Source organism: Cucurbita pepo, chromosome 6, assembly GCF_057944985.1.
Source record: "Cucurbita pepo subsp. pepo isolate OVF chromosome 6, ASM5794498v1, whole genome shotgun sequence".
NCBI lineage: Eukaryota > Viridiplantae > Streptophyta > Magnoliopsida > Cucurbitales > Cucurbitaceae > Cucurbita > Cucurbita pepo.
The window spans coordinates 4,013,525-4,040,298 of NC_141803.1; the positions used below are offsets into that span (position 1 = coordinate 4,013,525).

Genomic DNA, 26,774 nt, shown 5'->3' on the forward strand with positions numbered 1-26,774 from the left:
AGATAAAGAAAAAAAAAAAGGAAGGAAAAAGAACAGGGATCAGATAAGATTGACGAAAGGGTAGTTACGTTATTCCGGAGAAATTGGAAGGGTAATTATGTCATTTCAGAAAGAATTGGGAGTCGAGCTAGTACGGAGATGAAAGAGGTAGGCTAGGGTGCGGCCGCTCACAGAGTTTCATTTTTGGATTGTGCTTGGTGGGGCCACGTGGCATTAATCGAAAAGTATGATAAATTAATGCAATGGTTTCAATAATTAATGATGTTACATTATTTTGAATTAATAGCTTTATTTATTATTTGTTTATTGATTTATTGATTTATTGATTTACACCTTCCTCTATAATTGCTAAATTATTTAATTTATTTGGATGCCTTCCTTTTTTTTTTTTTTTTTTTTTTTTTTTGTCTTATTATCATATTTCCGTTGGCATAAATATTAAATTATTATTATTATTATTATTATTGAAAAAAAGAAAAGAAAATGATATCCCATCTTAATTAAAAAGGAAAATCTGTGGCCCTTAGGATTTCTATATTTGGTTTTCTTTATGATGGGATGGACAAATTAATAATAAAATTAAAAATAATATTATAATAATATAGGCATATTTTTATTTAAAGAAAAAAGAAAAAAAAATGTAATTGTTTGGGTTAGCTTGGTTAGCAAGCATTATTACAATTAATGAGATGATGACAAAAAAAATGTGTCTTCCCTTTCAAGTTTCCATATTTTCATGCCTAATATTTCAAATAATTCTTTAATATTTATTTACATTACCCGTCCCGATACGATCTTCTTTGGGCCTTTTCTTTTAGGTTTTTCCTCAAAGTCTTTAAAACGGGTTTGTTAGGAAGAGGTTTCCACTGATGTGGGATCTTATAATCCACCTTCGTGTGAAGCCCAGTGGGCTTTCCCTCAAAGTTTTTAAAACGTGTCTACTAGGGAGAGGTTTCTACTGATGTGGAATCTCATAATTCACTCCCGGAGCCCAATGGGTTTTCTGTCAAAGTTTTTAAAACATGTCTGCTAGGGAGAGGTTTCCACTGATGTGGATCTCATAAGCCACCCCATCTGGAGCCGAGCGTGTTTTCCCTCAAAGTTTCTGAAACACATCTATTAGAGAGAAGTTTCAACTGATGTGGGATCTCATAATCTACCCCATCTAGAGCCCAGCGTGTTTTCCCTCAAAGTTTTTAAAACACATTTGTTAGAGAGAGGTTTCCACTGATGTGGGATCTCACAATCCACCCCTGTCTAGGGCTCAGCGTCTTGCTGACATTTGTTCCCATCTCCAATTGATGTGGAATATCACCATCCACCACACTCCGAGGCCTAGCATCCTCACTGATACTTGTTTCCCTCTCCAATTAATGCAGGATCTCACAAATCAACTCCCTTTAGGGCCCAATATCCTCACCAGCACATTGCTCAGTGTCAAACTCTCATACCATTTGAAACAGTCCAAGCCCACACCCAGCAGATATTATCTTTTTTGGGTTTTACCTCTCAGACTTCCTCTCAAGAATTTTAAAACGTGTGTCAAAAGTTTCCACACCCTTATACCTCTATAGAACATTTTGCTCCCCTCTTCAACCAACGTGAAATCTCACAAATGTACAGTTCCAGTGTTTTAGAACATGAAAAAATTGTCGAGAATTGGTCCCACGAGAAAAAAAAATTATAAATTTATATAATTATGGCGTCAATTTTCATAATTTATTTTTAAAAAATATATATTTTTGAGAAGCAATGAAGCGACCAAAGGGAAGCAGCCTGATAATGCCGTTTGCCACACTCAATGCTCTGCCCAACTCAGCGCCATCATGTCTTTGTTTTTTTTCATCAAATTAATAAATTTATTTTTTAAATTATAATAATAACCAATTTCTAATATTATTCAAACACTTCCCATAAATTTAAAATTAATTAAATTATGAAAAAATATATGTCTTAAGTTAACGTAAATCTAAAGATTTTAAATTATAATTATTGTGTTATTTATTTGAATTAATTTGAACCGACGTGTCGTCCAGAAACTACCTCTGCTCACATCACTATGTCGGCTCGCCCGCATGCCCACACCCCGTGTATGTTGAGATCATTCGCCGTCCATAATCAATATATAAAAAATATTATTAAATTTTCAATAATATATTTTTTATTTAAAAAATAATAATAATAATAATTTGTGGGAAGGCAAAAGGGATTAATTGCGGCGGACATATGTCGGGGGAGAAGGTGCTTTCATGCCCTACACGAGGGTTGCCTGTTTTGGGGACATTTTCTTTCGCATTTATTAATTACCTATTTTTCCCATTTTTCATTATTATTATTCATACTAATAATTAATAAAATCTTCTGATATATATTTAAGCACGGAGTTTATTAAGTGTGAGATCCCACGATCCCTTGGTTAGAGAGGAAAACGAAACACCGGTGTGGAAACTTTTCCTTAAGGGACGCGTTTTAAAGCATTGAGGGGTAGCCCAAAAAGGAAAGCCCAAAGAGGGCTTGGGCCGTTACAAATGGTATCAGACACGAGCGATGTGCCAGCGAGAAGGCTGAGCCCCGAAAGGGGTGGACACGAGGCGCTGTGCCAACTAGGACGTTGGGCCCCGAATAGGGGTAGACACGAGGCGCTGTGCCAGCTAAGACGTTGGGCCCCGAACGGGGGTAGACACGAGGTGGTGTGCTAGCAAGGACGTTGAGCCCCGAAGGGGGTGGGTTTGGTGGTGGTCCCACATCGATTGGAGAAAGAAACGAGTATCAGCGAGAACACTAGACTCCGAAGGGAGATGGATTGCGAGATCCCACAAATCCCACATTGGTTGGGGAAGAGAACGAAAGCCTGAAAGGGAAAAGCCCAAAGAGGACAATATCTGCTAGTAGTATGTTACAATAAGTTTCTAGTTATTTGACGTTTTTCATAGTTCAGTTAACGACCATTTCTTTCTCTCTTATCGTTATTGTTGTTATTATTGTTTAAGGATTTTACCTGTATTTACTTTAAGATTACATCTACATAGTGACTAACTATGATCATAAAATATAAAAGTTACAACTTTTGAAATGTCTCGGGTAAAGTTAAGAATTTCCATTTTGAAGCTATATAAAACCATGTATGTTGTCTTTACATGCAAGAAGACCTAAAAAATATAGTAAAACGAGCATTTGTGCTTTTCTTTACAATTCTATGTAGTTTAAGAATCATTTAAGCTAGACATGATCGATCTTGCTTGTGGAGTGATTCGAATCTCAAATAAATGTTTCACCTTGAGATATTCGATCAATAAGATAATCTGAATCGTACTTCCTTTGCAATGATTCCTTATCACTTCCCGTCCTAAATTTTGAAGTCGACTTGACCATACTGTAATGCCTTGTTAGCTAGGACGTTAATTAATTATGAAACTCAAGGGCATTAGAGCCACCCGACAACTATGTTGGACTAATGAACATAGCATTAATGATTTTGTCTGATTTCAGCTACAATTGATAAATTGATATCCAATAAGCTTATTTATTTAGCTACAACACATTTACCCAAAAGGGTTGGCCTCAAAGTTGCATAATTACAATTTGCTTTAATTTCCTGTTATTATTGTTTTCTTGAGACACCCAAAATGAATCCATTTGAAACTTCCTTTTTATGGTTCATTGTGTTGTTCGTTTGAGAACATCATAACCATTGGTTGACATTTGTACTCAAATCATGTTTTATGATATCATGGGTAAGAAAAGATGCGACGTGTGGATATCGTTCATAGAAAGGAGAGAAAGTTAGTCGTGGGTGTATACACGGTTCGATTATATAAATCTTTTAGACTAACCCGAGTTGGTTGGATTGGTGACTCGAGCAACGCAAACAAAGTTCACACTCCAACCCTACTCACCCTTCTATTTTTCGGGTTGGATTGTCGGGTTATTCTTTTTTTTTTTTTTAATTATTTAAAAAAAATCATATTTATCCACCGTACATGTTACATTAATACTTAAATCACATAAAGTCATAACTCATCACTAACATCAGTGACAAATGTCAAATATTCGTAATCTTCGTAATAATCTTAAAAACAGGGTAGGGTTGGATTGGGTTGCAACCCTATTTTCGGGTTGACCCAACAAAAAAAATGTCAACCGGCAAACCAATTCAAATTTTATGTTTTTTCAAAAATTCAGCCCAACCCAGTTTTTGTAGTTTGGCTAGATGATCTGGGTTGATCGGGATTCTAAAAGTTCATCCCAACCCTAGTACGTATTCCTTTCGTTCTTAAATTCTTCTTTTACGGCAAGCAATTAAGGTAGGTAGTATAGAAGAGTTCTGATACTGCCGTAGTACTTGGTTGTGGCATCCTCGTATCATATCATTATAAAGTTTACCATGAACAGATGATGTCTCTACCTTGATAGCGCCCCGTCAACCCAAGCTTCATTCGACGTTCAATCCCTTCTCCTCAATCCTGTATTGATCCACGACCATTCTTGGTATCCTTTCTTTGGTGGATATCCCACATGAAATTCGCACGGAGGGCTCCAAACCTCCTCGAGACCACGTTGATATTAATGGGCTAGGGTGGCCCCATTTCGCCTTACCAACCCTAGGGAAACTCCAAATACAGGTCTAGATCATTTGTACAGACAAGACTTTTGGGGTGCTAAGATCCAAAGTCGAGAGGGAAACAACCTAGATCGTACGCAACCGCGACAACTTCAAAGAGCCTCAGGCTATACAGCAGGTTCAACCGGGAGGCAGCGAGCGTAGTTTACGGAGCGGGAGTCATAATTCCAATAGCTAAGGAATTAGAATGAAATTTTATCCAATACAAGCAACTAATGACCGTGGGCTTTATTCGAGCCTATATCATTCTCGACCCAATTGTTGTAGGCCCAAGCCCAATTGACGAGAGAAGACGAGGGAGCCCCACAACACGACGACTTTTTTGAAAACATTTGTGGTCGAGGAATTTGTGTCGAAAACGTGCAAATGAATAGAAGAAATAGAGAGATGGAGAATTACTCTAAGTTTTGTCTCATCACTATGTATGGTTATAATGTAATGAAAGTGAGAGGCTTTCATTTGCTTGTGGACTAATATTTTTCAATACATTATTGTTTTTTTTTTAACTTATGCAAATGAATGATTAATGGGATTGGATTTTTTTTTAATAATTGTTCATTTTTTAAATATAAATATAAATAAATAAAATTATATAATTTATTTTCATTTTTTTCTATTGTAATAATTTATAAATATAATATTCTAAAATAAATATTATTAACCATATAATTATCTCCTTTTAAAATAAGTTTAGTTCTATCAAATTAATATAAATTCATAACAATAAAATATTAATATTAAATTAGTAAAGACATTCAAACCGTTAGCCCAACAAACTTTACAAATTGGGCCGGACTTGAATTAGTTGCAGCAGGCCCAATAGGTCTTGGGCCCAATATCCAATAGAGGGTGCGAGGATGACGTTCGTGCCGTTCAAGGCTTCGGCCCACGGCTCCTTCTCTTCTGAGTGAACCCGCATGACCATAAGAATTGTGTGAAATAAGTCAATTTATCCCGTTGAGGCATTCTTGATTGAGAAAAAATGATTATTATTCCCTCCAGCCAGACAGAAAGAGACTCCTTCCTGGACGAGTAGTGAAGAACTATAGAGAGCTGTGGTTGGTTGTTGACCAACGGAAAGCATGGGAGAAAGAAAGATGCACAAACGAAGGAAAGGAAAGAAAAAGGGCGACTTCATAAAAAGCAAGAAAAGCGCCCAGCAAACAGCGAACCTGACTCGAGAGGGCCCGAGATAAACAAACTAAACAAAGAAAGAAGGGCGCGGGAGCCCGCCCAGGTCAAGGGTCTCCCCGATATCCTCAACAAGTGAAAGTAGAAAAACTCAATTCTGACATCACCACAGCCCACGAGCTAAACCCCGACGCCGATCCTTTTCTCTGTAAGGCTCCGTACGTATCGTAGCCAACTTTACAATTTTGAAAAACGTCTACTGATTTGTTCTTCTCTCCAACCAATGTGGGATCTCACAATTTGTGTTTTCAGTGGCAGGCTCTGATGTCTCACATTGGTTGGGGAGGAGAATAAAACACTCTTGATAAAGTGTGGAAACTTTTCACTAGCAGAATCGTTTTAAAGTCTTGAGAGAAAGCCTGAAGGGGAAAGCCCAAATAGGACAATATTTGCTAGCGGAGGGCCTGGGTCGTTACAAATGGTATCAGAGCTAGACATTGGACGATGTGCCAGCCTTCTCGCCCTTCCCTGAAGGAGGTAAACACGAGGCGGTGTGCCAGCGAGGATGCTGGGCCTGGAAAGGGGGTGGATAGTGATGTCCCACATTGGTTGGGGAGGAGAAAAAAAAACCATTTATAAGGGTGTGGAAACATTCTGCTAGCAAATGCTTTTTAAAGTTTTGAGGGAAATCTCGAAAGGGAAAGCCCAAAGACAAAACACTCTTTATAAGGGTATGAAAACCTTTAGCTCCAGAAAAGGAAAACTTTTAGCTCCAGAAAAGGAAATCTCAACCGGAAATCTCAAATAAAACAATATTTGCAGGAAATCTCAAATAAAATAAAACAATATTTGCAGGAAATCTCAAATAAAATAAAACAATATTTGCAGGAAATCTCAAATAAAATAAAACAATATTTGCAGGAAATCTCAAATAAAATAAAACAATATTTGCAGGAAATCTCAACCAGAAAATCTCAAATAAAACAATATTTGCTAGTGGTGGGAAATCTCAAATAAAACAATATTTGCTAGTGGTGGGAAATTTGCAGGAAATCTCAACCAGAAAAGGAAATCTCAAATAAAATTTGCTAGTGGTGGGAAATCTCAAATAAAACAATATTTGCTAGTGGTGGGAAATCTCAAATAAAACAATATTTGCAGGAAATCTCAAATAAAATAAAACAATATTTGCAGGAAATCTCAACCAGAAAATCTCAAATAAAACAATATTTGCTAGTGGTGGGAAATCTCAAATAAAACAATATTTGCTAGTGGTGGGAAATCTCAAATAAAACAATATTTGCTAGTGGTGGGAAATCTCAAATAAAACAATATTTGCTAGTGGTGGGAAATCTCAAATAAAACAATATTTGCTAGTGGTGGGAAATAAAACAATATTTGCTAGTGGTGGGAAATAAAACAATATTTGCTAGTGGTGGGAAATCTCAAATAAAACAATATTTGCTGGTGGTGGGCCTAGGTCCTTACATAGGCCTTGGGAAATTGCTAGTGGTGGGCCTAGGTCCTTACATAGGCCTTGGGAAATCTCAAATAAAACAATATTTGCTGGTGGGCCTAGGTCCTTACATAGGCCTTTAGCTCCAGAAAAGGAAATCTCAAATAAAACAATATTTGCTAGTGGTGGGCCTAGGTCCTTACATAGGCCTTTAGCTCCAGAAAAGGAAATCTCAAATAAAACAATATTTGCTAGTGGTGGGCCTAGGATATTTGCTAGTGGTGGGCCTAGGTCCTTACATAGGCCGCCTCGTGTCTGGCTATGATACCATTTGCAACAGCCCAAACTCGTGTCTGGCTATGATAGGAAATCTCAAATAAAACAATATTTGCTAGTGGTGGGCCTAGGTCCTTACATAGGCTGCCTCGTGTCTGGCCTTACATAGGCTGCCTCGTGTCTGGCTATGATACCATTTGCAACAGTCCAAGCTCACTACTAGCAGATATTATCCGTTTTGGCCCGTTACGTATTATCGTCAGCCGAGGTTTCCACACACTTATAAATATTTCGTTTCCATCTCTAACCGCTGTGAGATCTCACAATCGACCCTCATGGGAGTCCAACATTCTTACTGTCATGTCACACCACCCAATATCTCGCTATGATACCATAAAAATATTTGCTAAAACCACCACACATGTCAGTAAAAATTATTCATTTATAATCATTTGCATAATTAAATAAATTATAAAGAAAATGAAATTTTTTTCGACATCGAAAAAAATTCCAATTTATTAATGGTAGTCCGTCCACATGTACTAAGTGCAATTCTCAATATATATATTTTTAGAATATTAAAATTTAAATAATTAGGGTTGAAATATTTGACTTGTCAAAAAAAAAATTCATTATTTTGAATTAAGTATAGGAAGTAAATTACCATAGTTGACTTAAATGATAATAAATATCTTATTTGTCCGAATTATTCTTAAATTGACCGTCGATTAACAAATTTATGTAGTTTTGTCCTTAGTTGCTTTGATAAGCATCCAATGATTAAAAAACAGGTACAAATGTTTCCAACACGTGGGTGAATATTTGAATATTTAACGGCTAAAAATATTATCAATTTATTACTCATAATGTTACGATTTAAACTGATTCAAAATATAACATGATTACAGTTCAACGGTTATGATACTCATGCCAATAGTATATATGGATCACATCAATCATACTTTAAGTGATGTATTTAAGTGATGTATAAAGGCATCAAAATTTGAGATATTATTTTAACATCAATAACGAAGAACTTTTACTATCTCTGGAAAAGAATCAGCTTTTTTTGTCTTCCTTTTCCAATAATTAGAGACAATTTTGAAGAAGTAACATTCAACCTTGAAAGTCAAGCATTTTGGTGGAAATGAAATAATTGAATCCAATTATCTCCAATAATTTGGATGAACTCCCGATTGGATATAATAATCATAATCAAAAACCCAAAAAGGAAACCCAAAAAGGAAACCCAAAAATCATTCGATCAAACCCAAAATCATTACAATTTCACAATATAAAGAGGTGGGTTTTGATAATGGATTCTCCCTCCATTTCAATCCAATGAGTTTCAGTGCGAATGAAAATGAAATCAAAAGCTTTGGGGTTTATAAAATAATCCCCAAAAATGGGGGAAAACCCGAGTGGCGGAAGAGAGAGAAAAAGGGGCGAGGAGAAACGGTCTTGGTGAGAGAGAAGGGATTTGGGATTTGCCATTTGTTGTACTTGGGGGAACTGTTCCCTTTCTCAAACCTTTCTTGCTTTCATGGCTCGGTGACCAACCCTGAAGAAGCTATACTTCAGATGATGATGATGATGATGATGCGCAGGGAAATCGCTGCTCCGATTCTCCCTTCGACTTCCCTCAAATCGGTGCCATACCCATTTCCATTTTGAAATCTCTTAACCCTAATTCGATTCTTGATTCCATTTGCATGTTGATGCTGTATGCATTTTCGATTTAGCTAGAAATGGATGAATGTGGGGAGAGATGAGATTCATGCGGTTCTTGACAATTGGCCGTATGAGATTTCTGCAAATGGGTATGGACGGGTTTTTTTTTAAAAATTTTTTTGTTCTGTTCTTCTCGTTTGTCGGATTTCTGGAATCTGTTAATGTAGTTGAATGATTTATGAGTTAATTGCTTTGATTTAGAATAGAGAATTTGACATTAGTACCTGTTGGAAATGGGTAGCTCATGCATGTTCGTTTCGTTCTATATTCTATTCCATTTGAAACGCCGAGTGTCGAAGAACGTAGGCCTATACACAGAAACTGATATCATTCCAATTGCTTTCACTATCTTGTATCTGTTGGATGATGAAAGTCCCACGTCGGCTAATTTGGGAAATGATCATGGGTTTATAAACAGAGTAGATCATGGGTTTATAAACAAAGAATACTATCTCCATTGGTGTGAGGCTTTTTGGAGAAGCCCAAAGCAAAACCATGAGAGCTTATGCTCAAAGTGGACAATATCATACTATTGTGGAGAGTCGTGTTCGTCTAACAGGATCCACATTCAATGTTTGATGTTATGTGACTTGCATTCTTTCTTTTGGAGCTGATTTAAGTAACAATTCTTGTTTATCTAAATGCTCGTAAGTAAGGTTTGATTTCTTATGTTACAGGTCGTGTCTTTTGAAGTAGTGTTTACATAAAGTGGATAAGTGAGGGTTGGTAGCTTAAGAAGGCTTCTGATCCAGCCTTATGGATTTCCAGGATGATGGCTTTGAGGGATCGCCGAACGAAGACATTATCTTTAAGGAAATTTTCTTTGGGAACAGCGCTAGTCGTTCCAATGAGAGGTGTCCTCGCGAGGCATTTGGTTATGAAAATGGGCTTTGTAAGATTAATGATGCATCTTTATGTTCAAGTAGTGAACTCTCTACGGTGTCCAGTCATTTATACTCGAGGAATGTAAAGCTTGATGAATGTTACAATGCTACTGAGAATGTTAGGACCGGTTCTGCTGCTAATAGTTTTCCATGCAAATGGACTCCAGTGGAAGGCAATGATGAGAATGCATGTGCCAAACGAATGAAACGTTCAACTGATGAACGTTCTGATTCTGTACCTGATCTAGTTATGGTTATGAAATCATCAGATATTAGAGGAGAACCTGTTTCCACTGGTTGCTGTCCAGCTGAGGTTTGTGATTCTGAATCATTTACGTTTCACATTGTAGAATCGTCTAGACGGGGTATTATTTCAAGTTGCTATCGGCTAAAGCACTTTGTAGAAAGAGACAGTACCCGGGGTGAACCTGATGCCTCCAAACGAACATCGTTAAATTTAGAAGGTAATGATGAACCGAGTATGGTGGATAAAGTTAGTGCTTCGCCTGTTTCCCAAGAGAGCTCCATGACCAGGCTGTTGGTTGCAAGTCCTTCTGATACACTCAACGAGCAGTTCGGATCTCCACTACAACTGGTGGTAGGACAAATGAAACTTCAATGTCCAGAACTGGACACTTCGTTGATGACAGATTTGAAAAGAGATCCCCGTCCTCTTCTCCACTATCATGTCGTTCACCTATTTATTGCAGCTGGATGGTCTATCGAAAGGGTCAAAAGACCTTGCAGGCGTTATATGGAAACAGTTTATAGATCACCCCAGGGAAGGACGATTCGTGAATTTTCCAAGGCTTGGAGGGTTTGTGGTGAACTCCTCTTTGCTGATAGATGTAGTTTCGTGAAGGAAGTTGGCAGCAAGGAATGGACTGGCATTCATCAATTCTTGTTTGATCTTTCTGACACGTTGTTACAGGTCGGGAAGGAAATGAATCAATTAGGAGGTACAACTTCATTGGCTCATTGCTGGGTTATTCTCGATCCCTATGTGGTAGTTGTGTTCATTTACCGAAAGATCGGTACACTTAGGAAGGGAGATTTAGTTAGAGCTTCTTGTAGTATTGGGGTTAATGGGAACAATAAGACCGATACTTTTGTGACATTAACAAATGAAGATAGTAGTATTTGTAGTCTATCTGCTGACAAAAATGCATCACCGCTACGTGAACAATCACCATCTGCCAAGAGTGCATTGACAGAGGCCGTGTTAAAAGATCTCGATGGAGGCAATTGTGCTTTTGATGAACAAGCCTGTGATACAATTTTCTCCAATTACTATGCGCATACAGAAGATGCAACAATGAAGCTTTCGACAAGGGTGTCTAATTATGTCCCTAGGTTGGTGAATGGTCCGAATTGCACGGGCAGTCATTGCAATGAACCTGGATGCAAGATAGACAGTGAGGATATAACTTGCAAACCTAGATGTCTGGCGGACTGTCCTGTTCCATCGGGAAATTCAGACAACGTTGTCAGAATTTCTGGCACTACATCTCCTGATGAGGATAGTACTTTGCATTGTTTGGATGAACACAGCTCTGAAAATCAAGTTGAAAAGCCTAATGAATTGGTGAAACATGTACTAACATGTTCCCTAGGAGAAGAAAAAAAAGTCGAAGTCCCACTCGATGATAAGGCGGAAAATAGTTTGGAAGAATCTCTGAATGACTATTCGAACTATACAAGTGATGACCTATCTCATTCTTGTGCCTCAGGCGTTGTAGAGAAGTCGACACAAAATGAGGAAGGTGGGCTGCACTTTTCAGCTTCAAAGTTCAAAACCGAGAATAAAGTTTCTGCCATACATTCTACTTCGAAGAAGAAAGGGCGTCGAAAGTGTAAAAAGATATCTGAAATTAACCCTACCTTGCCACTGCAGATCGATATTGTGAGTGCGACTCCAGGAAAGAAAACTGATTGCTCTCAGTTGGACATGATAGAAGACCAGAAGTCCCATATAGCTGATACTAAAAACGTGGACAGTCATGAGAAGAGCTCGTTTCTCAGTCCTATTTCATGCCATTCTGAGAGGAAAGGTTCAAAGTTCAAAAAGAAATTTGACAGTCTTAGAGGTTCAAAAACCAGAAAGAAGAAATTGAATGAATGTCAAATTGAAGATGACGACCTATTAGTTTCGGCCATAATTAGAAACAAAGATGTCAACTCAAGCGCTATCGGATTTTCCCATATAAGAAAATACTTAAAATCTAGAGCAAAAATGAACTGCAAAAGTCAAAAGAGGAGCTGTAAGTTACTCCTAAGAAGCTTGGGTAATGGGGAAAAGAATTATAAAGATGGCAAGTGGTATGCGATCGGGGCTAGAACAGTATTGTCATGGTTGCTAGATGCTGGGGTTATATCCTCAAATGATATAATCCAATACCAAAGCCCCAAGGATGACAGTGTGGTTAAATATGGTAGAATCACCGGAGACGGCATCGTCTGCAATTGCTGCAGTGAGCTACTCACAATATCTGAATTTAAACATCACGCTGGTTTCAAATTTAATCGCCCGTGTTTGAATCTTTTCTTGGACTCTGGGAGGCCTTTCATGTTGTGCCAGCTTCAGGCCTGGTCAACTGAGTATAAGACAAGGACAAGTAAGACCCGAACAGTTCGAGTCGATGAAGATGATCGAAATGATGACTCATGTGGGATTTGTGGCGATGGTGGAGAGCTAATATGCTGTGATAATTGCCCCTCTACATTCCATCATTCTTGTTTGTCAATTCAGGTTTGTCTCTACATTCCTTCAACGTGTAAGAATCTCATTGTAGCTTTTTTCTTCTTAAGCGACCGAGTTCGAGATTGCTGGTTTTTGTTATCGGTTAATTTTCAGTTTTCTATAGTTTCTATAATCAATAAAAAGTCTACAACTCTTGAACTTTAGGAACTCCCTGAAGGCAACTGGTATTGTTTAAACTGTACTTGCCGGACATGTGGTGGTCTGGTGAATTATGAGGAGACTTCAAGTTCTTCTGATGCACTAAAATGTTCCCAGTGCGAGCAAAAGTGTAATTCCTACGCCTACCTAGAATTGTTTATGTTTATTTTTATTGCATTTGATTAATTTTTTTTCTTTATATTTTTTGATCTTGCATGCCGATTTCTGCAGGGATAATCCGTTACTGGATTTCCTTGAGAAATCGACAAAACGTTCCTAAGACGGTAGATTGTTGAATTTTTTAGAGCCGTAATTTGTTTATTGTAGGGCAGCATACATATTGTCTTCTGCTAAAAGGAGGCAAACAAAAAGCAGAGGAGCTGCAAGTACCATAGTTAGGTCATAATTACATAAATTACTCTTTTTGGAACTTGAAATTCGATGACCAGTTTACGGCCTTTATCCTATCAGAAAACTGTCATGTTTCTCGCACACAGTGTTTCAAATGGACAATATCATACTATTGTAGAGGTTATGCCCTTAGCCATGTCAATAGAATCCTCATTTGTTAAACAAAGAAGTTGTGAACCTCAAAGGTGTAGTCATTGCTAAGATCCGTGGTAGAACTCTATTGAACTAGCAATGTGCTCCCGAGAAAAGGATGACTGGATAGTGCCTGATGGATAGATGACTATTTAAGGGGGAGTCAATGATACTTTGTTCAAGGAGAGGATTGTTGAAGTCCCACATTGGTTAAGTAAGGTAAAAATAATGGGTATATAAGGAGCACTATCTCCATTAGTATGAGGCGTTTGAAGAAATCAAAAGCAAACCCAAGAGAGGCTATGCTCAAAGTTGACCATATCATATCATTGTGGAGGTCTCTTGTTCCTAACAACGTCTAGCAGGGTGCATGCAAGTGGTGAACAGATGCTTTGAGAACTTCTCGTTGCGTCTGCTCCTAAGACCATAACTTGGCAGAAGAATCATAGACATTCCATTATAGAGCCCTGTCTTCAAAATCCTCATATCTGTAGTTAATCATTTATTTTGCTGCATGAATTCACCCTGTAGTTCATTTATTTTGTATAGGGGTCCCTATGTTCCTTTTTTTCATATAAACTTTATTAAGGTTATTTTTTAGAGCAGTGAAATCCTATCTTTCTTATAGGCTAAACACTTCATTTAATTACCTTGTAGTGGAAACACTATTGACTCATCAATGATAATCTTCGTATCGATCGTTGGCTGTTTGAGCTTTGAGTTCTTCTTATGAGGGAACTCCTGAACATGGGGTATCTCATCCTTCTAACAAATAATTGTTTAAACAGATCATGGGCAATGCCTGAAACAAAAAGACATCGATCCGGGAGTAGGATCTCATATTTGGTTCTGTAGTGCGAGTTGCCAGACGGTATTTTTGCATTACTCTTCTTTATTTACGTAGTTTTTCCTGGTTGTGACCATCTATTGTCGGTATTTACATAATGTCGTTCACTGATGTGTGCAGATTTATGCTGGTCTTCAGTCACGACTTGGATTGATTAATGAGTGTGCAAACGGGTTTTCATGGATGCTTCTTAGATGCATTCATAATGAACAGAAAATTCTGTCTACCTCACGCTTAGCTATGATGGCAGAGTGCAATTCCAGATTAGTAGTGGCTCTTACCATCATGGAGGAATGCTTTTTATCCATGGTAGATCCAAGAACAGGAATAGATATGATACCACATCTGGTGTACAGCTGGAAGTTAGTACCTTCTTTTTCTTTCTTGATAAGAAACTTACTTTTTATATTGAATGGAGTACTGTGGGAAATACCATTTTTATTTATGGTTACCTTTGTACAAAGAACATTTTCATTGTAAGTAAACCTCCCAACGCCACGGAAGGAGGCGCGTTATTCCCCTCTTTCAAAGATTCTACTCAAAGACGGCCTGAAACTATAGGAAACCAACAAGGCCCACCTTTAACAACTCAAGCACCGTTCCAAATGGAGTTCTAATACTGTAACATCCCAAGCCCACCGCTAGCAAATTTTGTCCTCTTTGGGCTTTTTCTTCTGGACCTCCCCTCAAGAATTTCTAAAATGCGTCTGCTAGGGAGAGGTTTCCACACCCTTATAAAGAATGCTTCGTCCTCCTCCCTAACCGATGTGGGATCTCACAAATACAATCTATGGGTCCAAGGAATTTTGTAGGGATTTTGAAAAGAGAGAAACAGTAAGGAAGAACTAATTGACCCAAAGTGACCCAAGGTGACCCAAAGTGGCCATTTTGGCCTCCAAGCATGTGCCTTAACCCTTATGGGGCTTCTCTGCAGTTCATTCTTTCGTTGTCTGATGGTCCCTTCTCCTGTTAGGAGTTTTGTCTTTATGCTCCGTAGAAGATTAAGGTTCCAACAAAGGTTAAGTTCTTTATCTGATAGGCTTTACACGGGACGAGTTAACACTATTGATCGGCTTTAGAGAAAGTTGCCTTCATTAGTTGTTTTGTTAGGATCTTGCACAACTGGAGTCCCTTTCTTTACTGGGCTCCCTTTAAGGCTTGACTTTTTGGATCCTTGTGTATTCTTTCATTTTCTCTTAAAGAAAGAAACACAGACGACCGAGAAAGAAAGGCTCCACGTTCTCTAAGTGGTTACCTTACGTAAAGTTGGTAGAGTACGCTTAACCTCGAGATTTGAAATTACTGCTTATATACATGGTATTGGCCATAATTTACAAGAACATTCTGTAGTCTTTCATAAGTGAATCGCTTTCGAGGCCTCTCGGATATAAGTGGTAAAGCATACCAGGCAGGGAAATAAAGGCTGCTCGATCTCCTGTAAGGCCAACCCTCAATGGCGAGCTCAACCTAATAAACCTTTCACGGGTGCACTCTTGGCCAGAAAGTGGGCGAAGCCTTGAGTACCCTTTCTTTCTTTATTATTTCATTTGTTAAATTTTGTGGCAAGTGTTTAAGACAATGAATGTTTTTATAAGTCAATACTTTTAAGTTGCTATTGCCTGACCAAGTACCTGTTTTGGCTGGCAGTTTTCTGCTTCATCATCTGCTAAATCATTCACAGAAATATCTATACTCAAATTCGTTCTGTTGTCTGATGTGATATGCAGGTCTAGTTTTCCTCGTCTCGACTTTCATGGATTTTACACCGTAATACTAGAGAAAGATGATGTGCTGCTATGTGTAGCTTCTATCAGGTACCCTAAATTATTCCTTTTTATACCAATATTAACCACCATGCATTAGTCTAATGGTCAATAAGCAAGCGTCGATGTCAATAATGAACGGTTTTGTGAGAATGATTTCAAGTCATGGTGGTCACCTACCTAAGATTATAAAAGACTACGATCTCTTAGAGTTATTTTGTTCTTACTACATCTTAGAAACGGGGGAGAAAAACCAAAAAGACTTGGAAAGCCGAGAGACTTTAGAGACCTTTCTTCCCATATATCTGACTGATAAAGGGAAGAGAGCAACCATCTAATCCGTTCCTTGCCTTAGCTTATACGGGCTTGAAGATGTTATTACTTGTACCATTAGCCTACGATTGTTGGCATATTAGATGGGCTATAACTAGCTCGAATGGATTGTCTGCCTTGAATAGCTTACTAATAGATACTAGTAGGAACTACGAACAGCCCTTTGAGAATATTTGAGGTGTGCTCAAGCTTTTCAAGCTTTCCGAACATTCGGGGATATTAAGAAAAAGACAATGGTGTCGATTTTGTTGTGTGATTCTTGTTGGCTTAGTAGTAACTAGTAACTTTTGAGCTTGTACTTTTTATTGCTTTCTCAAAGAGTATTTTCGGTATTGGATTAGACGGTTCTAACTGTTTGTGATCTATTACAATTATACACGTACATATTCTCCACTTTTATTCGGACTTTCTCGTTGCAGGGTACATGGATCAGAACTGGCTGAGATGCCCCTGATTGCAACGTGTAGTAAATATCGTCGCCAGGGAATGTGTAGGCGCCTACTGAATGCTATAGAAGAGGTATTTTTCCTGGTCCGCTATTGCGATGCTTTTCGGGTCTTCTCTGGTCACTTAGTTGTTTGAAAGTTCATATTCATGCTGGTCGTAACACTTCGATTTTTTAGTTTGCTATATGGTAATAAATGTAGCTTTTTCTGTCGAAGTCTCCTTACGTCGTCGTTTTCGTGGGCGTTCCAGATGCTATTGTCTTTTAAGGTGAAAAAGCTTGTGATAGCTGCAATTCCTAGTCTAGTAGAGACATGGACTGAAGGTTTTGGGTTCATACCTGTGGAAGATGATGAGAAACAAAGTCTTCACAGGTTCAATTTGATGGTGTTCCCTGGAACATTACTACTAAAAAAGGCCTTATATGTAAGTGGCCAAAATACAGAGACAACACAAGGCAAGTGTCATTTGTTCCCTATACTAGACTCTCATCTGCTATATTAATTTAACTCGAACTCGAACAAATCAACTAAACCAGGAATTCGTTCGAAACAAGAATGTGATTCTGAAAAAGCATGTTCTAGAACGGAAATGAAACGTTTAACGTTTGAAGAATTGCAAGAACATGATGGTGAAAAGACGATGGACGATCGCGAAGGGAATCCAGCTCCGATGAGTCCATCGACAACAACAAATGGAATGGATACTTGTTCAGGACAGAAATCTATTCAGTCTGTACAACAAGAACAAGAACATGATGGAGGAAAGTGTTGCACTGACGAAGTTGGTGCTGCAAGTGAAACACGCATCCACGAGGGGAACGAGTCGTTAGAAGTAGAAGTCGTTGGCACGGAACGTGACACGTTCAGCTTACAGAAGGAAAGAGCTGGGATGGGGTTCGTGCAGTCGGTAGGGCGGGATTTGTAGAAGCTGGTGTTCTAACTTTTAGTTAAAAACAAGGTTTAGAGGAGTTGGAGTTAAAAGAGGAAAGGAGTTTGCAGGACCATTTTTGAAAGCTGTCCAGTGAACATGAATTTTCTAAGATAGGGAATGAATGACCAAGTTTGGTTTTTTTTGAATGTAGGATAGGATCATCAGGTTATGTATGTATGTATGTATGTATGTATGTATGTATGTATGTATGTATGTATGTATGTATGTATGTATGTATGTATGTATGTATGTATGTATGTATAGGTTATGTATGTATGTATGTATGTATGTATGATGAAGCATATCTTTTTGTAGCTTGAAAACAGCATCATCATTAACAGATCAAATCTGATCATCCTATATAAACAAAACTGTTTTCTTTGCATATGCTTGCTTGATTGAATTTTTCTTCTTTTTTTTTTTAGTACGGACAATGTCTGCTAGCGGTTGGTTTGAACCATTACAAATGGTATCAGAGTTAGACACTGATCGGTGTGCCAATGAGGATGTTGGACCCTCAAGGGAGTGGGTTGTGAGATCCCATATGGGTTAGAGAGGAGAATGAAACATTTCTTATGAGGGTCTGGAACCTCTCCCTAGAGGACGTTGGGGTGGAGATGTGGGGCACAAGGTGATGGCTCAAGGAATACACGTGTGCTCGCATGTTGGAGCACCTTTACGGGGTGAGAGACCTATTAATTCGGCTCTCCCCCACTCGAACTCGGCTGCCTCTTTGCAGCAAGGTCGTCCTCCCAAATTCTTTCTGAAACTCCGACTTTTGAGGTTAAGGCCCGGGGCCCTACTCGACTTTTCAACAAGCCTATCTTTGTCCTTCATGTCTATCTTGATGTCCGTCTCCCTAGAGCATTCTTTATAAAGGTGTGAAACTTTGCCTATCTTGATGTCTATGTCAAACTGACAACGATACCTAACGGGCCAAAACGAATAATATTTACCCGTGATAGACTTTGGCTGTTACATGTTGCCCTTTTCTTCATGTCAAGACATAACATTTGACAACAATACAGGCGCTAAAATGAATGAACAATATCTAACGGGCTAAAATGAACCATATCTAATAGGGATAACTTGAACAATATTTAACGGTTTTATAAAAATGAAAAAAAAAAAAAAAAAAAAACTAGAGGGACCCTTTAGAGTTTCACTGAGTCGGAGTCTGTCTCTGAAACTGAAACTGTCACATAAAAATGATTCATCTTCTTCGTTTTTCCTTCGATTCGATGTAATCCGAAGCTCAATTCGGGCTTTCTTCAACGCTTAGCTTCACGCCATGCCTTCCTCGCCTAAGCTCTTTCACGCGCGCCACTCGTCCTCTTCTCCATTCTACTCTTGCAGATCATCGGTGCTCCTTCTCTGCTCTTGTCTCCTCTTTGGCATTTCCGGTTTCATCTTCGGACTGACCTCTTTTTTCACTCCTCGCCTCGGATATAGTTGTTCCAACCGTGTGCCGACGACTGTCAAAGTTGTTTGGGACAGAGCGGCCGGTTCTGGTGGTGGTACTGGAGGAACTGGTAGCGATGTGAAGCGCTATAAAGTGATGGGGTTTGTAGGGATCCAAACTGGGTTTGCATCTGCTGGTCGGCGGCGTTCTTTGAGGAAGACATGGTTGCCTTCTGATCGGGAAGGGCTTCAACGGTATCGTTTCTATCTTGTTCGTGATTCAAATTGTTATGTACGGATGTTTTGTGAATCTTGGTTGGCATTTTGAACTAGAATTCGTAGGCTTGCGCTGATCTGGATCCTGCCATGACTTATGCTCTAGGTTTTATCTTTACGTATTGAATCTAGATGAATGTTGTTGTATAATTCTTTATGCTTGTATTTGTATTTGCTTGATTTGGGCAATAGCATTAAGTTAATACACACCACACGCTAGTTTTCCATGTTCTATTGATGAGAACCTATCCTATTTGCTTTTGTGCTCAAGATTTTCTTGTAACTCTGGATATTCATGCACTTAGCAGGATGCAACTTTCTGGGAATGATATGGTATTTCATTGGATTCATAGTTATGCTAGTAGTAATTTATGCACTGACATCAGTGGTGGCTCCCAGTTTGGAAGAAGCCACTGGCTTAGCTTTCAGGTTTATAATTGGAAAGACAAGCGACAAGGCGAAAATGTTGGAACTCAAAAAGGAGGTAGCAGAGTACGACGATTTTGTGCTATTGGATATTGAAGAAGAGTATAGTAAGCTACCTTATAAAACGTTAGTATGAACGAACGAAAATTTGATTCCCTTTACTTTGGCATGACTGATCTTTTATTCTTAAATTATAGGTTAGCATTCTTTAAAGCTGCATATGCACTATATGATTCTGATTTTTACGTCAAAGCTGATGATGATATATATTTAAGGCCAGGTAACTTCATTTGTTGAAATGGATTATTTATTTGCAGATCACTATGATATCTTTAGAATTTGATACAGTTGGTTCATCTTGCTAGATCGCCTTTCACTTCTACTGGCTAAAGAACGCTCGCACCCTCAAACTTACATTGGCTGCATGAAAAAAGGCCCAGTTTTCACAGATCCTAAGTTGAAATGGTCTGTTCTTTTCGTTGGTCTTTTCTATGTAACCTTACTAATTTTGTTGTGTTCTATACTTCTTTATCTGAGCGGATCAGCTCTTCTTTCCCTTGTGTTATTTGTTAACATATTGCTGCTGCATCCGATGAAATGAGTGTGAAGCTAATAATGGAAGTTCAAATATATTGTTCTTTGGTTTGATTTTAGGTTAACTTAAAAATATTAAGGTTTAAGAGAGGGAAGCATGCACCATAGTGTTGTTGGTTAGATTCAAGACTTTCAGTGTGATTATAGCTGAGGTTCAAGTTTCGAGCCTTCAACCTCGGGATGGAATTCATTGGTGTTGGGGTCACAAAACTCCTCATGGAATAGGCAGGTGGGAGAGGGGAGGCAAACAAAAAATTATGAACTAGCAAGAGCCTAAATTTTATCCTGATATCTAAATGAAAGGGACTATCCCATAAGAGCACTGCCCCAGGAATTTAAAATCAGGCATTTTTTTTGTGCTAAAACTTAATAATGCTGGAGAAGAAGGTTCACACAGAGACTGTGTAGAGATCCAAAATCTGATCCTTTTTCGATTTTTCAGCTTAAAGATTAGTACAACACCAGTATGGATTTTTGGTTTTGATAGAGGAAGTGGTACTGTGGAAGACCCCAAGCACTTACCGACCTTGTTAACTATAATTACCATACTTCAACCACGTCTGAGCAATTGTACTAGCAAGAATGTTATGCCACAATTTATCTTGTTCAACAGGAAGGAAGCCCCTAAGCCATTTGATTACGACGAACTTGTTCTGTAAACTAGGACTGAAGTGCTAAAATAGGAGGGAAACAATATTCCGATTGATCATAACTTCCATTTGAGAACAATAGATCAGAATCTTTTTGCTGTAGACTAAAAATTTACGGATTAAATTTCTTGATGTGTATGCTAGTGTTAGTGGTAAGTTGGTAATAGTAACATATAACATTCAATAGCCAAGAGAAAAATGGTGCATATGTACCAAAGTTCATATAGTTTATAACACTGCAAGAGGTATCGTATCATCTTTTATCCTATGGATTCCAGATTGCATTTGAGTTTTGATGATTCCTATTGATTACTTCCATTTTGTTTGATTAGTAACATGTTCATACTGATTAATTTTTGCAGGTACGAGCCACTGTCTCCTTTGCTTGGGAATGAGTACTTTTTTCATGCCTATGGTCCAATATATATCCTTTCTGCGGACGTTGTTGCAAGCTTGGTTGCTCTTAAAAATGATAGGCAAGTTTATTTCTCTAAAGCTTCCAACCTTTTGTGGACTTCAAGTGTTCATTTCGTTCTTTAAACCCATCTCCAATATCTGTTGAGGTTATTGAGAGTGAGTCCCACATTGGTTAATTTAGTGCAAAATCATGGATTTGTAAGTGAGGAATACTATCTCCATTGGTATGAGGCCTTTTGGGGAAGCCCAAATCAAAGCCATGAGAGCTTATGCTCAAAGTGGACAATATCATACCATTGTGGAGAGTCGTGATTCCTAACCGTGTCTGTAATATCTGAATACAAAGTTTATCTGTGGAGCCTGTACTTGTATGGAGATCTTTGAGTTGATTGCTTTCCAAGTTTTATCAACCATACTAGTGTTGATATTGATCTTCTTGCATTGGTCTCTCTCTTCTTTTTCCGTTCGTCTGCAGCTTTTGAGTAAAACTAATTTAAGATTTCTAAATTTCTCCAGGCATGGAAATTCTGTGTCGTTGTCGCTGAGAAAAGCAAGTCATGATATTGAAAAAAGAGTAGTTTGATATTTTGGTTTGTTGTTGTCTGTTTCAATCTCTATGTTGTATATAATGTGTCCAATTTCATGAAAATTGTAGTTTCCGGATGTTCAGCAATGAGGATGTAACAATAGGCGCTTGGATGCTCGCTATGAATGTTAATCACGAGAACGAAAAAGCACTCTGTGAACCGGACTGTACGCCAACATCTATTGCAGTATGGGATATTCCCAAGTGTTCAGGTTGGTATTGTAGTGCTAACCACTATATCAAACACCTTACTGTCATCATCTAGTAACTTGTGCTAACCACTGTAAGTCGTTTTAGTTGTCGATAAGAACGAACGTAATAACTAATGGCTTAGAGGAAATGAGTCTAAGCCTCGGTTATGGTCTACCTAGGATATATCCTACAAGTTTTTCTAGCAACCTAATACGGTAGGAATTGAAAAGTTGTCTGGTGAGAATAATTGAGGTGCTTGTATGCTAACTTAAACAGCATCTTGGATATCGATTCGATAGATCTTTACATTTTCAAATCAAATGCTAACTTTTCAAGTGAAACTTGAAAGACAATTTATACTGTGACATTTAACATTGGCTTATTTGCAATGCAATATCAATCATTACACCATTGGATGAGAAGTTTGAGCTGGTTTCTGAAAAGATTGTCCTGTAAAATCAATGTTTTATTCTTCAGGACTTTGTAATCCAGAAAAGAAATTGTTGGAACTTCACAATCAAGAAAGCTGTACAAAGAGCCCTACTTTAGCGTCTGATGATGATTCATGAGAATCCCCGTTTCTCACTGGAGTCGAGCAGCGCCCGCCTGGGAGCTTGCTGTTTAGTCTCCCGACCATATAACGTCAGTTTCACCCCCTTTAATCTTCTGAACATGTATTTTTAGAAAAGATATCTATCTGATTTGATTGCATATTCTTCCTGGTTCCAGGGGGTGGGTTTAGAAAGAGAGCAATAGTATATGAACAGATTAGTTCTTCATTCCTTGGTATTTAAGGCTTAATGTCCTTTAGGCATCATTTCATTCTTTCATTCACTTTGCCCACCTTCTGAAACCCATTTTGTAACTCACTTTCTGTGAAGTAGATTGAACTTTACCATTGCATTTCTTTATAGAGTTACCAAAGAGAATGAACAAAATGGTTCGAGGCTTAGGAACAAGGCTACTATGGTATCTCACATCGGTTGGGGAGGGGAACGAAACATTCTTTACAAGGGTGTGGAAACCTCTTCCTAGCAGACACGTTTTAAAAACCTTGAGAGAAAGCCCGAAAGGAAAAGCTCAAATAAACAATATCTGCTAGCGGTGGACTTGGTGTGTTACAACTACTCAACCTTGTATACAAGGAGGACAACGAAAGGGTAATCTTTTCGGATTATTGTTATTATTTGTGAATTATTAGAAAATGTAGAAAGCTGGGTTTGACTTGAAAGCAACCAATATCTTAATGGATTTGGAAATCATTAATGTCGAAGTTGAATGGAGAGTGCAGCTCAAGGTAACCAAGTGGAAATGAAAGGTTTGCTTAATGATGAGCTCAATCATTTGCTCATTCTATATACAAATTATGCTCCCATTGCCCCTTTTTTAGGGTCATTTATATTAAATTGGAGTAGGAATTGTATTTGATTTTTAAATTTAAATATTCAATACTTTAATTCATCATTTTTCTCTTTTATGTTTTGAAAACAAAAAAAAAGGTCTTTTTTTTGTTAATCTCGAGTTGAAATTTTTACTAGTGTTAGTGTTTATTACTTGTTTTTAATCTCGTCAAAGTAAGCATAACTTAGCGGGAATTGCCGTGTACTACTTCCATTGAAGTCAAACAGACAATACGACAGAGCAAAAGCTAGCGACTTGATTTTTCATATTTCTTGTCTGCTTGAATCTACGGTATTCCACCTATCCTATCTGACTCAAATTCTCATACCCGACTTATTGTACTCATATATAGATCTTTGTATACTCGAATCTTATCTTAGCGATCAATCTTTCTTGTTTGCTTGAAGTTAGCTACTTGATGAGTACACTAGATAAAGCGATAAGTGAAGATTGTTACGTGTGTTTAATGAGCCATAGGTTTGGTTTGATCGTGGCATTTATGAAAACATCATACACATTCAAGGAAGATTTTGGCAATAATTTTCGAAAATCAAGTGAATTGGAGCCATTAAAGATTGGTCAAAAGAGTTAGGAAGTAGCTAGCTAGGGGAACATCTACTCTACAAGATCAACAAGAGTTCATTCAATCTTTTCAATTCTTTTCCTTCAAGAAAAAGGCTACATTTAAAGGAATTGTCTACAACTTTTTCAAATTTTGTTGCCTATTACTTTAATTCAACACAACGTTAACGAGAGATTCAAATATCTGATCTCTTAGTTGAAAAAGTAAATATGTGAGATTCTACGTCGGTTGGAGAGGGGAACGAAACAATCCTTATAAAGGGGTGAAAACCTCTCCTTAGTAGACGTAACGGGTCAAAGCAGATAATATCGGCTAGCAGTGGGCTTCCACTGTTACAAATAGTATTAGAGTTTGTCAACGAGGATGCTGGGCTCGAAAGGGGGGGTGCATTGTGAGAGAGATCCCACGAGAGAGGAACGAGTGCCAGCAAGGACACTGACACTAGGTCTCAAAGAGGGGTGGATTGTGAGATCTCACATCAGTTGGAGAGGAGAACGGAACATTCTTCATAAATGTGTAAAAACCTCTAGTTGAGGGAAAACCTGAAAGGAAAATCCCAAAGAGAACAATATCTGCTAGCGGTGAGCTTGAGCCGTTACAAAATAGGTTCAATCAACTGAGCTCGAGAGAACCCAGAAGATTAATCTTATAAACGTGCATTTTATGAGGTATGTAATATGTTCCTAATTAATCAAGTAATGAGACATGATTGAAAACAAGAGGTTGAAGTTGAATCATGTCAATGTTAGCTACAACTAAGGCATGATGACTACACCTTACAAGCAATGCCCACAAATTAAGAGAATTAATTATCATCTAATCCCACCATTATCTTGATTATGTACCTAATGAGATGAAATGAAATGATCCCATTGTTCTTTGTTCAATTATTACCAATTGTTTTATGGATAATTAGGTATATAATTGGATAAGATTTGATATGTTTATGATTCTTATTTGTCAAAGGTTTCTTGCCTATCAACCCAAGTTATGTTTTATTTTTTGCAAGGTGTCTTTTGCAAGAAAGGCAATGAAAGCGATTGTGTCTGTCCCAGTAGGGCGTAAATTCCTTTTACGTAGCTCAATCATAGAAACTTCATGGTTAAACGTGTTTCACTTGAAGCAATTCTATGTTAGGTGACTTCCTAAAATTTTCGTGGGATGCATGTGAGTGACGGCAAAGGATGCTAACAAATCAACAACTCAGTGAATCGGTGGGGCAAACTAAGGAAGGGAAGTGATACCATATGTAATAGCTCGAGCCCACCACTAGTAGATATTGTCGGCTTTCCTTTCTGGGTTTCCTCTCAAAGTTTCTAAAACTTCTCCCGTCTACTAGGGAGAGATTTCCACACCCTTATAAGAAATGATTTGTTCCTCTCTCCAACTTATGTGAGGTCTCATATCTACGGAACTTTTTGATATTTGATAAACGGTCGTGCTAAGACAATTCGCTCTTTAAGCCTTACTGAGAGGTTTGCTTCCCATTGTTGTATCTAATACGACGCGATCTCGGTGGCTCGTTACTTTGACCCCTTTTCCCCTCTCTCGTTCTTCATGACCTTTTGAATCAAACAAAGTCAAAAGTCAGTGGTAGGGACAGGCAAGAGACAATTCGACTTACTTAAACATCTTAATACCGAAAGGAAAAGAAAGCAAAAGCGATAATCTTTGAAAACAATACACCACCAAACGAAATTCAAAAGTTAACCATGGTTAATAATAAGGTTAAATATGTATTAAATATGTGTAGATTTTTATCATAAATTATTTATAACGTTAAATATAAAGGGAAGGAAAAACCTAATTGTGGAAAGGGTCAAAGATAGTGTGAAAAGAAGGAAAAAAACCGACATTTTCATGAATACCTTAAATTAATCAAACAAGACATGGTCGGTGGTTGGTTTCCCAATATTACCAAAAAAGAAAAAAAAAAAAGTAAATTATCAAATATAACTCTCGAACCCTTTGAATTACGTTTCCGAACTTTGAAAAGTTTCGTTTTAATATTAATAATTCTCGATGAATTTGTACCATTAAATTATTTGATAAATCGTATTGCCGTCTTCCTTCTTTTAACTTCACACCCTATCGTTTACGTTTTTTATAACCTTAACATCAAAGTTTACTTCTCATGTATGTTTCGATTTATTCATATGAACGATACATAAGTAGACACAAACTTTTTTTTTTGTGAGATCCCGCATCGATTTGAAAGGGGTACGAGTGTCAGCGAGAACATTAGGGTTCGAAAGGGAGTAGATTGTAACATTCTTTCCAGGACGTAGGAACTTCCATAGTATACGTATTTTAAAAACGAGAATTGTAAATTATGATCAAAACTAAATCTTTACTCAATAAAATGACCAATGTCATAGCTTCTTCCA

At 37.9% G+C, this 26,774-nt stretch overlaps 2 protein-coding genes across 5 annotated transcripts; both read left to right on the plus strand.

Moving 5' to 3' along the window:
• The first annotated feature begins 8,738 nt into the window (after positions 1-8,738).
• ROS4 (Acyl-CoA N-acyltransferase with RING/FYVE/PHD-type zinc finger protein) lies at positions 8,739-18,038 on the plus strand. Its single transcript, XM_023680228.2, is given in 10 exon segments — positions 8,739-9,134; positions 9,893-12,848; positions 13,005-13,128; positions 14,330-14,412; positions 14,509-14,750; positions 16,116-16,202; positions 16,904-17,003; positions 17,181-17,385; positions 17,467-17,789; positions 17,792-18,038. Coding segments are annotated over 9 exon segments (4,131 nt in total). The 5' UTR covers positions 8,739-9,134; positions 9,893-9,971; the 3' UTR covers positions 17,882-18,038.
• A 959-nt stretch (positions 18,039-18,997) lies between these two features.
• LOC111796554 (Galactosyltransferase family protein) lies at positions 18,998-23,362 on the plus strand. Of its 4 annotated transcripts, none has more exons than XR_015421402.1 (8): positions 18,998-19,517; positions 19,938-20,090; positions 20,162-20,244; positions 20,330-20,429; positions 21,571-21,684; positions 22,142-22,199; positions 22,281-22,423; positions 22,881-23,362. XR_015421402.1 is itself a non-coding variant. In XM_023679226.2 (7 exons), the coding sequence occupies exons 1-7, from the start codon at positions 19,153-19,155 to the stop codon at positions 22,970-22,972; spliced, it is 1,050 nt and encodes a 349-aa protein (XP_023534994.1). In that variant the 5' UTR covers positions 19,001-19,152; the 3' UTR covers positions 22,973-23,362. The 4 variants fall into 4 exon arrangements, 2 of the variants coding, with proteins under 2 accessions (XP_086980825.1, XP_023534994.1); XR_002815375.2 differs by having other exon boundaries at positions 22,142-22,175; XM_023679226.2 differs by lacking the exon at positions 22,142-22,199 and having other exon boundaries at positions 19,001-19,517.
• Positions 23,363-26,774: the final 3,412 nt, after the last annotated feature.

Coding starts and splice junctions, on each gene's coding strand:
- LOC111796554 (XM_023679226.2), top strand. CDS start 19,153: ATGCCTTCCTCGCCTAAGCTCTTTCACGCGCGCCACTCGTCCTCTTCT. Junction 20,091..20,161: donor AGTAAGCTACCTTATAAAAC/GTTAGTATGAAC, acceptor CTTAAATTATAG/GTTAGCATTCTTTAAAGCTG. Junction 20,430..21,570: donor ACAGATCCTAAGTTGAAATG/GTCTGTTCTTTT, acceptor TAATTTTTGCAG/GTACGAGCCACTGTCTCCTT.